The sequence below is a fragment of the Mandrillus leucophaeus genome, unplaced genomic scaffold (genome assembly GCF_000951045.1).
Source record: "Mandrillus leucophaeus isolate KB7577 unplaced genomic scaffold, Mleu.le_1.0 Scaffold568, whole genome shotgun sequence".
Classification (NCBI taxonomy): domain Eukaryota; kingdom Metazoa; phylum Chordata; class Mammalia; order Primates; family Cercopithecidae; genus Mandrillus; species Mandrillus leucophaeus.
The window spans coordinates 852,259-868,782 of record NW_012106119.1 but is presented as its reverse complement, the minus strand read 5'-3'; the positions used below and the strand labels follow the sequence as shown (position 1 = coordinate 868,782).

Here is a 16,524-nt window from a genome sequence, read left to right as displayed (position 1 = left end):
AAAAAAAAAAAAAAAAAAAAAGTTCTAGTTCTAGTTCAAGAGACTCAAGACACCAAGCAGAAGCAACCAAAGTTACTAGCCGGCAAGAAACAAACTTGGGCAGGGGAAGAGGAAGGAGAGTACTTCACACTCTAAGCCTGCAAAGTAAAATGTTAAGGCACATGAAAAAAGTAAGAAAAACAGGCAATAAACTTAGAAATCAAGAGATGAATTCTATCCTGATGAAACAAACATGATAAAGCAATCTAAAATGACTTTAAAATAAGTATGTTCAAATCCTCAAAAGGATAAAAAAACATATATCCTCACTTGAGATACTGCAAAAGAAAAAAAAAAAAAATCCACAGGTATCCAAGAGGAATATCAGATTAACTATAAATGACAGGACTATTCTACATATATCAGATGCCGAAATAAAAACAACATCTTCAAAATACTGGAGTACAAAGTAACTGACTCTCCACAGTTTTAAACCCAACTAAACTGTCATTGAAGAATAAAGCAAATAAAAAGACATTTCCGGACACACAGCAAAGATTACCAATTGCTGACCAGAGCTTAAAGAACCACTAAAGGATGTCAGCAAAGTGGTGGAATAGGAAATTCCAAGCCCTCATCATCCCCTCCTTGCCTAACATTAAAAAACAAACAAACAAAAAAAAGGAACTGGCTAAAATAATCTTACAGAACCTCTGAAAAACAGTGAAAGGAGGCCCAGCGCAGTGGCTCATGCCTGTAATCCCAGCACTTTGGGAGGACGAGGTGGGTGGATCACCTGAGGTCAGGAGTTCGAGACCAGCCTGGCCAACGTGGTGAAACCCCATCTCTACTAAAAATATAAAAATTAGCCAGGCGTGAAGGCACATGCCTGTAATCCCAGCTACTTAGGAGGCTGAGACAGGAGAATCTCTGGAACCTGGGAGGAGGAGGTTGCAGTGGGCCAAGATCACGCCACTACACTCCAGCCTGGGCGATAGAGCAAGACCCCGTCTCCAAGAAAATTTAAAAAAAGAAAGAGCTGCATTGAAAATGGTAGAAAAGATGGTACTTTATTCACCCTTGCCCTACCCTTTCCACAATGCAGAGTTGTCTTGATCTAGAAGACTTTAGGCAGCCCAATTCCCTACCTCAAATGGGAGGGTGTAGGGCAGATCTCATTAGCAATATTCGGATCTGTTTAACGGCTAGTCTCTGTTTCACTTAACTAGGTTCTCAGGTTGGAAAAGCTGCAAGCCAGCTACAGTCCAGCAAATGCCTGGGGCAAGCTGTTATAGCTGGAGACATGTAACGGACCATCTCAGGCCCTGAGACCAAGCTAGAATGAGACTATTTGGGAAATTAAGACATCTAAAAGCAGCCAAGGTGGCTGGGCACTGTGGCTCATGCCTGTAATCCCAGCACTTTGGGAGGTTGAGGCAAGAGGACTGCCTAAGCCCAGGAATTCAAAAGCAGCTTGGGCAAGACAGTAAGACCTGTTTCTACTGAAAAACAAAATAAAATAATTAGCCAGATGTGGTGATGCATGCCTGCAACACTGTACTCTAGCCTGGGTGACAGAGTGAGAGACCCAGTAACACACACACACAAAGAACAAAAGCAGCCAAGGCCAGTCAAAACACATGCTCAGAAAAGGCCTGACAATTTCTTAAACTCTTGTGTCAGTATTATCCCAAGGACTTGAATACACATATTTCTCCAAAGATATACAAATAGCCAATAGGTCCATGAAAAGATGCTAAAAATCACTAATCACTAGGGAAACACAAATCAAAACCACAATAGGATAACACTTCTACCCATTAGGATGGCTATTATAAAACATAAGTTGACAAAGATGTGGAAAATTCAAACACTTGTACACTCTTGATGGGAATGCAAAATGGATAAACAAAATGTAGCAAACACATAAAATGGACAGGCATGGTGGCTTATGTCTGTAATTCTAGTACTTTAGGAGGCTGAGGTCATAGCGACAGGAGGCAGGGAAATTCTGGGCAAAAGAGGGCAGGTCCCTGGTGAGGGCCCGACCTTCAAGCCAAAAAAAGCCTGGTACCATGGCCCAAAGAAAGAATTTACATCCCTGTTTTCCTGCTCAACTGCTGCCTTTTCCAAAACCACCCATGGCCTGCCCCTCCCCACCCTCCATCTTGTGTCCATAAAAACCCCAGGCTCAGCCAGCATAAAGAGAAGCAGCTGGACATCGGAGACTATGGTTAGACATCAGAGAGAAGCAGCCTGACTTCAAAGGGACAGCTGGACTACAGGGGAAGATTACCTTCCCGCTCCATCCCCTCTCAGCTTCCCGCTGAGAGCCGCTTTCATCTGCAACAAAATACCCCACATTTACCACCTTCGATTCATTTATGCGACCTCATTGCTCCTGGACACCGGACAAGACCCTGGGTGCCACAAGCGTGGGTGCAAAAGGCTGTCACGCTGACCCTCCACTGACCTGTTAACACTTAAGTCATCTGTGGATGGCAAAGCTAAAAGGGCACTGTAACACTTCCTTTGGGGCTTCAGAGGTTGTGGTACCCTCCCCTACACACTGCGGTGGGGCCAGTATAAGTTTGCTCTTGCTGGCACCCAAAAGCACTTGCCCTGACTCCTGCACCCACTTACCTGTGCTCCCCCTCCCATGAGGGGTGGAGCAGTGAGTGGAGTTCACCCGTGCTGGAGCCCAGGCACTCCAGTTCCCATCTGCGAAGTGGTCAGGGAAATATTCTGCTTCAGAGGCAAGTGGAACATTTGAGCCTAAAAGTTCAAGACCAGCCTGGGCAAAATGGCAAACTCCATCTCTTAAAAAACAAACATACACACACACACACGCACACACAATTAGCAGAGCATGGTGGCACACTACTAGGGAGACTGAGGTGGGAAACTGCTTGAGCCTGGGATGTGGAGGTTGCAGTGAGCCAAAATCATGCCACTGCACTCTAACCTGGGAAACACAGTGAGACTCCGTCTCAAAAAATTAAAAAAGCCTAAGTAGGACCTTCCAGTTTCTGGTAAGCTTAGAAGACTAAGCTACTAACTTGCTGGGATTTTATTAGAATCTAACCTACCTAGGGGGAGAAAAATACAAAACTCCAGCCCCCTCTGGACATTATGTTCCACCTAAAGGGAAACAAAAATAATTGGCATACACTAGTTATGTTTGTAGTCCAGTAGCAGAGGCTCACCAAAAGGCAGAGACCTAATCATAGGATACTTCACCTCCCCCAACATTCCCACTATACCACTAAAGGCGTCTTTACTCCAGTTTCTTTTACACAATTCCCACCTTTCAACCAAAAAATACAAGTTATCTGAAAAGGCAAAAACACAGTCTGAAGAAACTAAACCAGAGTCAAAAACTAAACTAACCAGAGACAGATGTAGCGGAGTGGTAGGATTTTAAAAGACTGTGATTCGTAGGCTAAGGACTTCCACAAAATAGTAGACAACAAGCAAAAACTGATGGATAATATAAGGATATGGGAATTCTAAGAAAGAACTAGTTCCAGGATCCCCCACGGATACCAAAATGCACACAAGCAGCTCAAGTTCCCCTAGTTGGCAATGCAGAAACCATGGATACTGAGAGTTGGCCCTAACTGTGGGTTTTGCATTCCATGAATGTATACATGTATTGATAGACAAATATATTTCATCATGTGTTCACAAATACTAGATTTTTTTTTTTTTGAGACAATGTCTCACTCTGTTGCCCAGACTGGAATGCAGTGGCATGGTTTTGGCTCACTGCAACCTCCACCCCTGCGGTTCAAGTAGTTCTCCTGCCTCAGTCTCCTGAGTAGCTGGGACTACAGGCGCCTGCCACTATGCCTGGCTAATTTTTATATTTTTAGTAGAGACAGGGTTTCACTATATTGGCCAGCTGGTCTTGAACTCCTGATCTCAAGTGATCTGCCCGCCTCAGCCTGCCAAAGTGCTGGCATGAGCCAATATGTCCGGCCAAAAATACTAGATTTTTGATCTGCATTTGGTTGAATCTGTGAATGTGAAATTCACAGATGCAAAACCCATGGATACAAACTGCCAACTTTGGCTGGGTGAGGTGGCTCACACCTGTAATCCCAGCACTCTGGGAGGCCGAGGCGGGCGGATCACCTGAGATTGAGTTCAAGATCAGCCTGATCTACATATAGTGAAACACTGTCTCTACTAAAAAAAATACAAAAATTAGCTGGGTGTGGTGGCACATGCCTGTAGTCCCAGCTACTTGGGAAGCTGAGGCAGGAGAATTGCATAAACCTGGGAGGCAGAGGTTGCAGTGAGCCAAGATCGTGTCACTGCACTCCAGCCTGGGCAACAGAGCGAGACTCTGTCTCTCAAAAACAACAACAAAACCCAAAGTGCCAACTTTATTTGACTGCATGTATAATCACTGTGTGTGTGTGCGTGTGCATGCAGGCACACAATACAGTTACATTTAACACTTAAAGGAAATGAATAACAGCAATGATCTCTGGGACTGGTGGGAGGAATTAGCAATATTTTGCACTACCCATGAGGAGGGTATTTAAAAGTGGACTTAGATTAGTTGTAAATGTATATTGCAAACCTAGGGTAACCACTTTAAAAAGCTACATAAATGAAATGCTAAGAAAGGAGGGAAAACAGAATTAAAACACTCAATTAAAATGACAAAAGGCAAAAAAAATAATGGAAGACAAAAATAAGAAAAACAAGGGCAACAAAGAGAAAACAGTAACAAACATGATATGTTAATTCAACTATATCAACCGCACTGTAAATGTCAATAAATATTCCAATTAAAATACAGAGATCGTCAGAGTGGATCAAAAAACAAGACCCAACTACGTGTCATCTATAAGAAAATTTACTGTAAATATAGAAAAACATGTATTTTAACAGTAAATAAAATGAAAAAAAGCATAAAATGGCCCAGTAAACTCCTGTGGGTAAAAAATAAAAGAATTAAAAGTTTAAAAATTAAAAATAAAAAAGCAAATGGATAAAGATATACCATGCTAGTACTAACCAAAAGAAAGTGTAGAAAAATAGCTGTATTATTTTCAGACAAGCTATAGTCTGGGAGGAAATATGTGCAAATAACATAACTGACAAAAGATTGTTATGTAAAACATACAAAGGGCTCTTAGAATTCAACAACAAGAAAATAAACCATCCAATTTAAAAATGAGCAGAAGACCTGGACACCATACCAAAGAAGATATACAGATGGCAAACAAGTATACAAAAAAGTGCTTTATGTCATGTCTTCAGGGAACTGCAAATTTTAACAGTGAGAGATACCATTACATCTTACTGGCCAAAATTCAGAATACTGACAACATGAAACAACGGAGAGGATGTGGAACAACAGGAACTCTCATTCATTGCTGGTGGGAATGCAAAACACTACACAACCTGGGCTGGGCGCAGTGGCTCATGCCCCGTTATCCCAGCACTATGGGATGCTCAGGCAGGCAGATCACTTGAGGTCAAGAGTTCAATACCAACAAGGCCAACATGATGAAATCCTGTCTACTAAAAATATAAAAATTAGCTGGGCAAGATGGCACATGCCTGTAGTCCCAGCTACTCGGGAGGCTGAGACGGAAGACTTGCTTGAACCTGGGAGGCGGAGGTTGCAGTAAGCCAAGATCGCACCACTGCACTCCAGCCTGGGTGACACAGTGAGACCCTGTCTCAAAAAACAAACGAACCAAAACAGTACAACCACCTTGGAAGACAGTGTGGCAGTTTCTTACAAAAGTAAACATACTCTTACCATATGGTCCAGGAAAAAACTGTGCTACTTGGTGTGTACCAAAAGGAGTTGAAAATTTATGCTCACACATACCTACACAGAGATATTTAAACCAGCTTTATATGGCGCTAAAGCCCTACCCAGCAGCCACTCTACAGCAGGGCTCCCCTTGGCTCCCACCTGCCCCCTTGTGGCCTCTGCCAGGGCTCGTGTGCCCCGCAGGCTCAGAACATATGCAAAGGGGCTAGCTGCAGACTTTGGGCAGATGCAACTCTAGGATGACTTCAAAGTACAGCATCCTGACCTCAGGTGAGACTAGCCTGGCCACCATGGCAAAACCTCGTCTCTACTAAAAACACAAAAATTAGCCAGGCGTGGTGGCATGCACCTGTAATCCCAGCTACCCAGGAGGCTGAGTCAGGAGAACTGCCGGAACCTGGGAGGTGGAGGTTGCAGTGAGCCGAGATCGCACCACTGCACTCCAGCCTGGGCGACAGAGCAAGACTCCATCTCAAAAAAAAAAAAAGAAAGTAGAACATCCTTTGCTCTCCTAGGGGAGAAAATTGTAACTAGCAGACAGTCTGCATATGGGGTTTTCAGAAAAGTCTTCACCTCAATAAGAAGCCTGCCTCCATCGGGACCTGGGATGTCTGACGTCTGTGTAACAAGTAATATTCTGGATGTTAGCAAGCTGGTGAAATAAGATGGTCCAGTGCTTGTCATCTCACAGAAACAACAGTTTAAACAACTACCAGGGAACAAAAATACATTTATCAGAGCTAAAGAATCAACTGAGAAATTATAGTACCTGGGTGTAGCACAGAAATAAGACAAATGCATTAAAGAGGGTAAGAAGGATGGTGTCACATTACCTACATCTCCCCTCCACTAACCCTAAGCAGGAGAATGAGGCAAGTAACAGATGTGCCTTAGATCCCAACACCAGCTCTATATCAATAAAACCCAGTGACAGGCAGTCCCCCACAGCACCATACCCCAGGCTGGTAACTGAGGACTTAGTTTCTAGGCCAGGACCTGCAGATCTAACCTCCAGCCCTATCCCAGTGTCAGGTCAGCACCTGCAGACACAGGTACCAAGCCTCTCCCAACACCTGGCCCGTACCTGCAGACTCAGGCTCAGGGTCTGAGTGAAGCACTTATGAAGCTAGACTCCAGGCCCAGTGCTGCAGTCCAAACCACTCAGAGACCACACCATACAGAAATCTCTGCATGAGCTGACTACTGGAAAGCTTTCTCTGCTAAAGCCACTGGACTGGAATAAGTGTGCACATCAACAAATACACAAACACCAACACTTGGCCTCAGGATCGGGGGAAAAAAATCAGAAAAAAGGACACCATCAAATAACAACATACTGCAAAAGTAAATGATCCTAAAGAAATGGAGATCTACCAAGTACTTGATGAAGAATTAAAAATAATCTTATTAAAGAAATTCAGTGAGCTATAAGAGAATACAAATACACAAACAAGATCAGGAAGAAAAAAATAAATGAACCAAATGAGACGTTCAACAAAGAGAATCATTTCTTAAAAAATCAACGAACTTTACAGCTAGAGAAAACAAATGACTGAATTGAAAATCTTCCCTAGGAAGCAAACTTGAAAACTGATCAACTGAAATTACCACGTCAGTGAAACAGAAACAAAAAAGAATGAAAAAGATTGAAGAATGGCCAGGTGTAGTGGCTCACGCTTTTACAAACCTAGCATTCTGGGGAGCTGAGGTAGGCAGATTGCTTAAGCCCAGCCAGGGCAACATGGCAAAACCCCAACTCCACAAAAACAAAACAAAACAAAACAAAACAAAGCAAAATAAAACTAGCCAGGCACGGTGGTGCGTGCCTGTAGTCCCAGCTACTTGGCAGGCTGAGGTGGAAAGATTGCTTGAGCCCAGGAGGTTGAGGCTGAAGTGAGCCATGATCGTACCACTGCACTCCAGTCTGAAAGACAGAGAGAGACTCTGTCTCAAAAAAAAAAGCGGGGGGGCGGGGGGGGGGGGGGGGAAACCAAAGAAAGCCTATGAGAATTATAGGCCAATGTCAAGTGAACCGTAATACGCATTATGGATATTCCAGAAGGAATAGAGGAAGACAAAGGGACAACAGTTTTGTTTTTTTTTTAAGTTCCCTAATCTAGAGAGAAATAAACATCTAGATCCATGAGGCCCAGCAAACTCCAATTAGATTAAATATACAAGCATGCCTCATTTTATTGTGCTTCAACTTACTGCCTTTTGCAGGTATTGTGTTTTTTACAAATGAAGATTTGTGGCAACCCTGTGTCAAGCAAATCAATCAGTGTCATTTTTGCAACAGCATGTGCTCACTTTGTGTCTTTGTGTCACATTTTGATAATTTTCACAATATTTCGAACCTCCATTTTAATTATATGTTACAGTGATCTTTGATGTTACTATTATAAATGGGCGACACTAACTGCGACCACATAGATGGCGTTGAATAAATGTGTATGTCTGACTGCTCCACCAACTGGCTTCTCTATCTCTCTCCCTCTCCTTGGGCCTCCTTATTCCCTGTGACAACAATATTGAAATTAGGCCAGTTAATAACCCTACAGTGGCTCTAAGTGTTCAAGGGCAAAAGAGTCACACATCTCTCACTTAAATTGAAAGATTAAGCTTAGTGAAGAAGGTATTTTGAAAGGTGAGACAGGCCAGAAACTAGGCCTCTTGTGCCAAAGTTAGACAAGTTGTATATGCAAAGGAAAAGTTCTTGAAGGAAATTAAAAGTGCTACTCCAGTGAACACATGAATGATAAGAAAGCAAAGTAACCTTATTGGTGATATGGAGAAACTTTTAGTGGTCTGGATAAAAGATCCAACCAGCCACAACATTCCCTTAAGCCAAAGCCTTATCTAGAATAAGACCCTAACTCTCTCCAATTCTGTGAAGGCTGAGGGAGGTGAAGAAAAGTTTGAATCTAACAGAGGTTGGTTCATGGGTTTTAGGAAAAGAAGCCATCTCCGTAACAGTGCAAAGTGCAAGGTAAAGCAGCAGGTGCTTATGTGAAAGCTTCAGCAAGTTATCCAGAAGATCTAGCTAAGATAATTGATGAAGGTGGCTGCACTAAACACCAGATTTTCAATGTAGACAAAACAGCCTTTTGTTGGAAGAAGATGCCCTCTAGGACTTTGATAGCAGCTACAGAGAAGTCCATAACTGGCTTTAAAGTTTCAAGGGACAGGCTAATTCTGTTGTTAGGGGCTAAGGCAGCTGGTGACTTTAAGTTTAAACCAATGCTCATTTAGCATTCCAAAAATTCTAGGGTTCTTAAAAGTTATGCTACATGGACTCTGCCTATGCTAAGTGGAACAGCAAAACCTGAATGAGAGCACATCTGTTTGCAGTACGGTTTACTAAATATCTTTAGACCTACTACTCAGAAAAAAAAGATTCCTTTCAAAATATGACTACTCACTGATGATGCCCCTGGTCACGAAAGCGCTCTGATGAAGATGTACAAAAAGATTAACATTGTTTTCATAGTTGTTAACACAACATGGATTCTGCAGCCCATGGATCAAGGAGTAATTTTTTTTTTTAACTTGGTGAGACAGCTGACAAACAGGAGTACTTTCTACTTTCAAATGTTATAATTTAAGAAATACATTTCATAAGGCTATAGCTGCCACAGTGATTCCTCTAAAGGATCTTGGCAAGTAAGCTGAAAAACTTCTGAAAGACATTCATCATTCTAGATGCCATTAAGAACATTCATAGGCCGGGGGTGGTGGCTCACACCTGTAATCCCAGCACTTGAGAGGCCAAGGCGGGTGGATCATCTGAGGTCAGGAGTTTGAGACCAGCCTGGCCAACATGGCAAAACCCTGTCTCTACTAAAAATATCTGTGTGTGTGTGTGTGTGTGTGTATTTTTTTTTGAGACAGAGTCTCGTTTTGTTGCCAGACTGGAGTGTAATGGCGCTATGTCGGCTCACTGCAACCTCCACCTCCCGGGTTCAATCGATTATCCTGACTCAGCTTCCGGAGTAGCTGGGACTACAGGCGCACGCCACCAGGCCCAGCTAATTTTTGTATTTTTGGTAGAGATGGGTTTCACCATGTTGGCCAGGAATGGCCTCAATCTCCTGACCTTGTGATCTGCCAGCGTCGGCCTCCCAAAGTGCTGGGATTACAGGCGTGAGCCACTGGGATTACAGGAGTGAGCCACTGTGCCCGGCCGAAGCTATATTTTTAAAAAGAGGTCAACAAACCTTCACCCCAAAGAACAAGTACAAAACTGGAAATATTTTTATCAATTCTATTTCAGAGCTCTGGTAACTAACCAAAGACAGACAAATTGAGACACATTTAAAACAACAACAACAAAAAACTGCTAGAACTCTGGGTATGAACAATGGAAATCTATGGCCTTTTTTTACCTAGGTCTGATTCCGTTTCCACAGAGGTGGAAATGCAACCAGATTAGCTGGCACAGTTTGACCACAGTGGGATAGTTGTGAAAAATCAGCACACTTGCTGCCGGGGGATGGTTTTAATTTGAGGCACAGAGGCTGAAAATCCAAGGCCACACTGTCAGTAAAAGAGATGAACAGGGAAAATACAATTCTGCTAGCCCAAGGACAGTCCTACAACAGGCAATAGCATAGTACAATATTCATTATTTTAAAATAGGCATATATTGGGGTGAATGTTTCAAAAGTTTTTAACCGATGAAGATACTCAACAACAACAACAAAACTTGGAGGATTAGGCAATAAAACGATAAAGCGGACTTGGGAAAGGCAAATATAACTAGCACTGTAATTCTGAAAGATTAATTTGACTACAGTACATTAGAAGATGAGTTTAAAGTGGAAACAAATTCAGAGGTTACTATAATAGTTCAGGCAACTTTGATTTCATTAGCAGTAGTAAGAACAGACATTATGTCAGATACATTATAAACAAAACAGACAAGTCTTTTACAACATTATATCTGGAAGTAAGGGAGAATGAAGAAGAAAGCTGACTCTATGATTTCTTCAAGCTTAGGCTAGGAAGAGGATACCGTTAATAGAAAAGACTAATATTGGAGCTACAACAGATTTGTAAGAGAAGTTCAAGAGAGCAGTTTTACATACACTGACACAAAGGGAGAGGCAATGAGGAGAAAAAAAAAGGAAAAGCAAAAGAACTTCTATGTCTTCTACTCATTTATAACTATAGTCTCTCTTTGACTGTGAAAACACTGCACAGATAACGTATAAATGACGTGTAATGTGTAAATGATGTGTATAACATTTTTTAAACAGCTTTCTTGACATATAATTCACATATTGTAAAATTCATCCATTTAAAGTATAGAAATGTGGTTTTTAGTATTTTCACTGTATCATGCAAAATAGCCACAATTTTAGAACACTTCCCTTATCCCAATTTGTTTAAGTCTCTCCACTTAATTCTGTGAAAGAGCCTGTTTCCTCATCTGCATAATGGTAATATCACCTCCCTCGTAAGATATGAGAGTTAAATAATACATGAAAAATGTTAAAAACAACAACAACGAAAAAACCCTTCTAGAAATGCCTGAATATATAGGAGGTGCATCAACAAAAAGTATCAAAAATTTTAAATTAGATTTAACACTACAGGGGAAAAGTAAGTTTCTGAAGATTTTTAAAAGAATATTAGGATGATAAAAGTTGTGTTTAATGAAGATGTAAAAATGCTAGAGAGGAAAAGACAGTTTTGAAAAAGAAAGAGCTACTGAGGTGGGAAGATTGCTTGAGCCTGGGAAGTTGAGGCTGCAGTGAGCCAAGATCACACCACTGTACTCCAACCTGGGTGACAGAGCGAGACCCCATCTCAAAAAAAAAAAAAAGAAAGAAAGAAAAAGCTAGAGGGCTAACTAAAGTCATTAAAATTTGGAGCCATGGGAAGCCCCACTCAGGTGCCCCTCTCTCTCACAGAAGAGCTGATCTCCTTTCTCTTTCTTTTACCTATTAATTAAAACTTCACTTTTAGTCTTTAAAAAAAAAAAAATTGAAGCTATGATAGCCTGACCCAGGATAGTGAGAAGATAGAACATTTATGGCTTAGAAGGAAAAAGCAACAAAATTTTGTAGCATACTGGCTCTTGAGGATTAAAAAAAAAAAAAAGACATGTTAACAATAAGACTAGGTCAACGGGAGAAAGGTGATATTACAAACACAGACAGAGAAGCTGAAATAACAAGATAGTTTTGATGGAAAAAAGTAAGTTCCACTGTGATAGAATGACACAGAAATGCCACCTGAGAATAAAGTGAAAATGTTCACTATGTAACTGGGAAAAATATCAAGAGCAATGGTTTTCAACCCCAGAACCTTTTCAACCTACACACTTTTAAAAAATAGAGATGCCCATTTCTACCTCCCACGTTTTGTGTTATTACTTAGCAGCCACTACATTTCACAAGGATCTATGGCTGTAGCCTTTGGTTTTCCAACCACCAGAAGCCTTGTAGGAGCAGTGTTGAGTGAACTAACGTTTTACACTGGCATGTCTCTTCTCATGCAGACTTCAAGAACATGGCTCCCAATACAATAAAGTGTCTGAGTTTCTGACTCCAATTTCAATAATAACTACATACACTTATACTGAAAAATCTGTGTAAGTTGAACAAGTATGTCACAAATATTGAGTTTTAGAGATTTACCTTGATTTGATCAAGGATCTTGGTCACAGATGTAAGAGGGGTGCAAAGTGATATTCATACTTTTCATTCATATGTTACCAAAGTTATAACTTTACATTTATTTGTGCGATTGTTTGACTAATATTGACCTTATCCTTTAGAATACATGAGGAGACTATATTTTATTTTGTATACCATATCACTACCCAGCACATAGTAAATGCTGAAATAATACTTAATGAAGGCCGGGCGCGGTGGCTCAAGCCTGTAATCCCAGCACTTTGGGAGGCCGAGACGGGCGGATCACGAGGTCAGGAGATCGAGACCATCCTGGCTAACCCAGTGAAACCCCGTCTCTACTAAAAAAATACAAAAAACTAACCGGGCGAGGTGGCGGGCGCCTGTAGTCCCAGCTACTCGGGAGGCTGAGGCAGGAGAATTGCTTGAACCCAGGAGGTGGAGGTTACAGTCTGTCTCTTATACACATCTAGATGTGTATAAGAGACAGGGCTGAGGCAGGAGAATTTGCTTGAACCTGGGAGGCAGAGGTTGCAGTGAGCTGAGATCACGCCATTGCACTCCAGCCTGGGTGACAGAGTGAGACTCTGTCTCAAAAAAAAAAAAAAAAAAAACAAAACTTCATGAAATAATGAAATAGACTCTCATCCCAGATTTCCTGAATGTAAATAACTAGGTATTGGACCCAGGCAATATATACTGAAAAGAGAATTACACTGAAAATAAAATAGTGAGCATCATCCTGATAAAGGCAGTACATTCAAGAGAACAAGAGTAGGTGGGCATGGTACCTCATGCCAGTAATCTCAGCACTTTTGGAGGCCGAGGCAGGTGGATCACTTGAGTTCAGAGTTCGAGACCAGCCTGGCCAACAAGGTGAAACCGGTCTCTACTAAAAATACAAAAATTAGTCAGGCATGGTGGTACACATCTGCAATCCCAGCTACTCAGAAGGCTGAGGCAGGAGAATTTGCTTGAACCTGGGAGGCAGAGGTTGCAGTGAGCTGAGATCACGCCATTGCACTCCAGCCTGGGTGACAAAGTAAGACCCCGTCTCAAAAAAAAAAAAAAAAAAAAAAGAACAAGAGTACTTATCCACTTGAGCGAAACAACAAAGAAACATTTTTGGCAACAATAACTGATCAAAAGTACTGTGGATGAAATAAATGTTACAAGAGGACTGAAAATAAAAGTGATGTTTGCTAACAGATTATACTTAGTGTGATACTCAACCTATGGTAACATTTTTAATTTAGACAAGATTCTAGATCTGTTAGCCTATGAATGAAATTATCCTACCAGGGCAGATAAAGGTAAGATTTTATTGTACTTTGCATAGCCTTAATTCTCACAATAACTGTCTTTCTCCATTTCATCGATTAGGAAATTAAATCATGGGGCTTCAGTGTAATTCTAGTCACAAAGGAAGAAAGTGATCTAAAATGTATTTATACTATCGTTAAATTATGAAGCATTTTCTGAAAGTCAGTCAAAAAGTCCATTTATATGACACCATATAACGCTCCCTGACAGAAACTACCAATTTAGCTACAGTAAGCCATAAAACTTTCAAAAGCAAAAATTTAAGAGTTTCCTGAAAATCAGTACTAAAGAATTTCTATACTTTTCCAGGATATCTTCCCCTATAGTACTAAAACAAATACGAAATACTAAAAATACTAGAAATATTTATCACCAATTGAGTTAAATCATTAAGACACTCACCTGTAAGAAAAACCGTATTAGTTTATATTACGTGTATAAAGTGTTTTATAAAAAGGAATCACATGGATTTATTAATCAAGTATTAATGAAAGAACCTCCAAAGATACAAATTTCCTTAGGAGCACCTTATAAACAAAGTATTTTAAAACTAGAAGACAGTAAAAGTGAAAGGAACTTGAGAATCATTTTTATTTTTATTTTTCAGAGACTGTGTCTTCAATGTTGCCCAGGCTGGACTTGAACTTGTGGGTTCAAGTGATCCTCCCACCTTAGCCTCTGGAACTACAGGCATGTGTCTACTTTGTTTTATTGTTTATCTGTTTTGAAGGTCATCTTTAATTTCCCTCACAACTGTTTCCTAATAAAGTTAATAAATATTGTTTATATTACGTCCATAAAATATATTAGACCTTATAATTAAAAAACACTTAGTCATGACAAGGCTACGAATTCCTCTGTCCTAATTATTCCTAAAACATGCAGACTCATCATATTCTAGGTAAAAATCTAAAAGATCACTTAGTATAGACCTACCCAGGTTTCCTTGCTCGATTGTCAGCACCACCTCATCCATCACCACAGCCCTAAAGTCCAGGTCCTCCTCACAACATTTGGCCTTCAGCGCTCGTAAAATCTCTTTTTGAGGATAGTCTTCCCTGATGCGACGATCTGTCAAAAACCACAACTTGGCAGCCACAGAACTACACATCTTGATTAGCTTGTGCTTGCTTGCCTGGATTATTTCCTCTTGGATGTAATGTCTACCTAGATGGAAGAGAAAATATACATAAAAGGTAAATCAAGAAATCTACTTGATTTCTGGATTTCATACAAATAAATGCTGAGATTATATGCTAATTATATAAACAGGAAAAAACAAGTGTAGAGATATTATTTGTTTCCCTTTCATTCAAACTAAAATTATACACTAGTAATACGGAAACTGACCACCTCTTCAGAAATACAATTTCTCCATTTTTCCTTGGGGAAACTGGCACTGCAACTTAATAACTATAGCTGGTCACTTAGCAGAAACTTTAAACACCCTTCCCAATATTACATATTGTCTAGAAATATACTTTAATCTGAACACTGACTTTTTGTTTTATCTCCTCCCCCAACATTCTGTTCTTGATATGAAATGAAATTCCAATCATCAATACATCTCCATCTTTCCCATCACTAGAAACCCCACTTAAGTATATTTTTGTATCTGTGGTTAACTTTATATTCAATTTTCTTCCTTGGTTTTGTTATAGGTATGTAGAAAAAAAAACAGGTAGTAGCACTTATCTTACTAGGTAAGCTTCAATGACGAAGTCATTTACACAGTAGCTTTAGTCAAAATAAATACTTGGAGAATGAGCAAAAAGGGCTCTCAATAACCAAAATAAATGTCCAGGTCCATTCACTACATTTCACTTATTTCAGCCAGAGGACAGCATGCTCTTACTCAATGTTTTTATTCTTTCTATAAATAGAATTTTTAAAAATAAACGCAGCTTGTTTACCAAAATGCAAAAAAGGACATTTTTCCAGATAGTGTTGCTTCGAGTTTGTATCATGAACAATGCAACATTAAAAATCATCTTCCTGAGAAGAAAAAAGTTACAAGTTTCAAAACAAGCAACAAAAAGATTTTTTTTAAAGTTTACAAAAAAAACAAAATGTCAAGTATCATTCAAGTATTATTCCAGATAATACGGCACACCTAACACAAAAGGAAAGGTCCCCGGCAAAGACTGCAGGAAGGAAAGGCTGTACAGACCAGCAGCTTCCTGAATAGTGGCAGCTGGACATGATCCACCCTCCAGGTACCAGCAAGAAGGGCCTGCTCCACAGTGCATACGGTTTGAAAGCAGAGCATTGCTGGGCAGAGGCACCACCAGAGCCAACAGCACACATTCCCAAGTACCTCAAAATGCCATGTCTGCCACACTTGACCACCTACCTCTCTCTTAACTAACCTACTACCCCACAATCCACTGCCTCAAAGGCCTAAGTCTCTGTTAAACAAGCAGGGTATCTAAACCGGATTATGGTAGTAACTCAGCTTACACACATACTAGGAAGGAACCATGCTAACTTAACATCGGATGCTCTAGGGTTAGCAGTTCTGAATATTTAACAACTTTTTATTTTTACTTATTTATTTACTTTGAGATGGAGTTTCACTTTTGTCACCCAGGCTAGAGGGCAATGGTGTGATCTTGACTTGCTGGAACCTCTGCTTCCCGGGTTCAAGTGATTCTCCTGTCTCAGCCTCCCAAGTAGCATGTGCCACCACACTCAGCTAATTTCTTATTTTTTTTTTAGTAGAGATGGGGTTTCACTATGTTGGCCAGGCTGGTCTTGAACTCCTGACCTCAGGTGATC

General features: G+C 40.6%; 1 protein-coding gene across 2 annotated transcripts in view; it reads right to left on the bottom strand.

The window, feature by feature from the left end:
• Positions 1–16,524, bottom strand: part of RIMKLB (ribosomal modification protein rimK-like family member B) — a 92,109-nt gene that overhangs the window by 47,323 nt on the left and 28,262 nt on the right. Inside the window, exon 2 of one of the 2 annotated variants that reach the window (XM_011998335.1) lies at positions 14,683–14,913. In XM_011998335.1, coding sequence (XP_011853725.1) covers positions 14,683–14,857 — 175 coding nt within the window. In that variant the 5' untranslated portion in view covers positions 14,858–14,913. Of the gene's footprint in view, positions 1–14,682; positions 14,924–16,524 lie in introns of those variants that run through there. The other variant, XM_011998334.1, reaches the window with a different exon arrangement.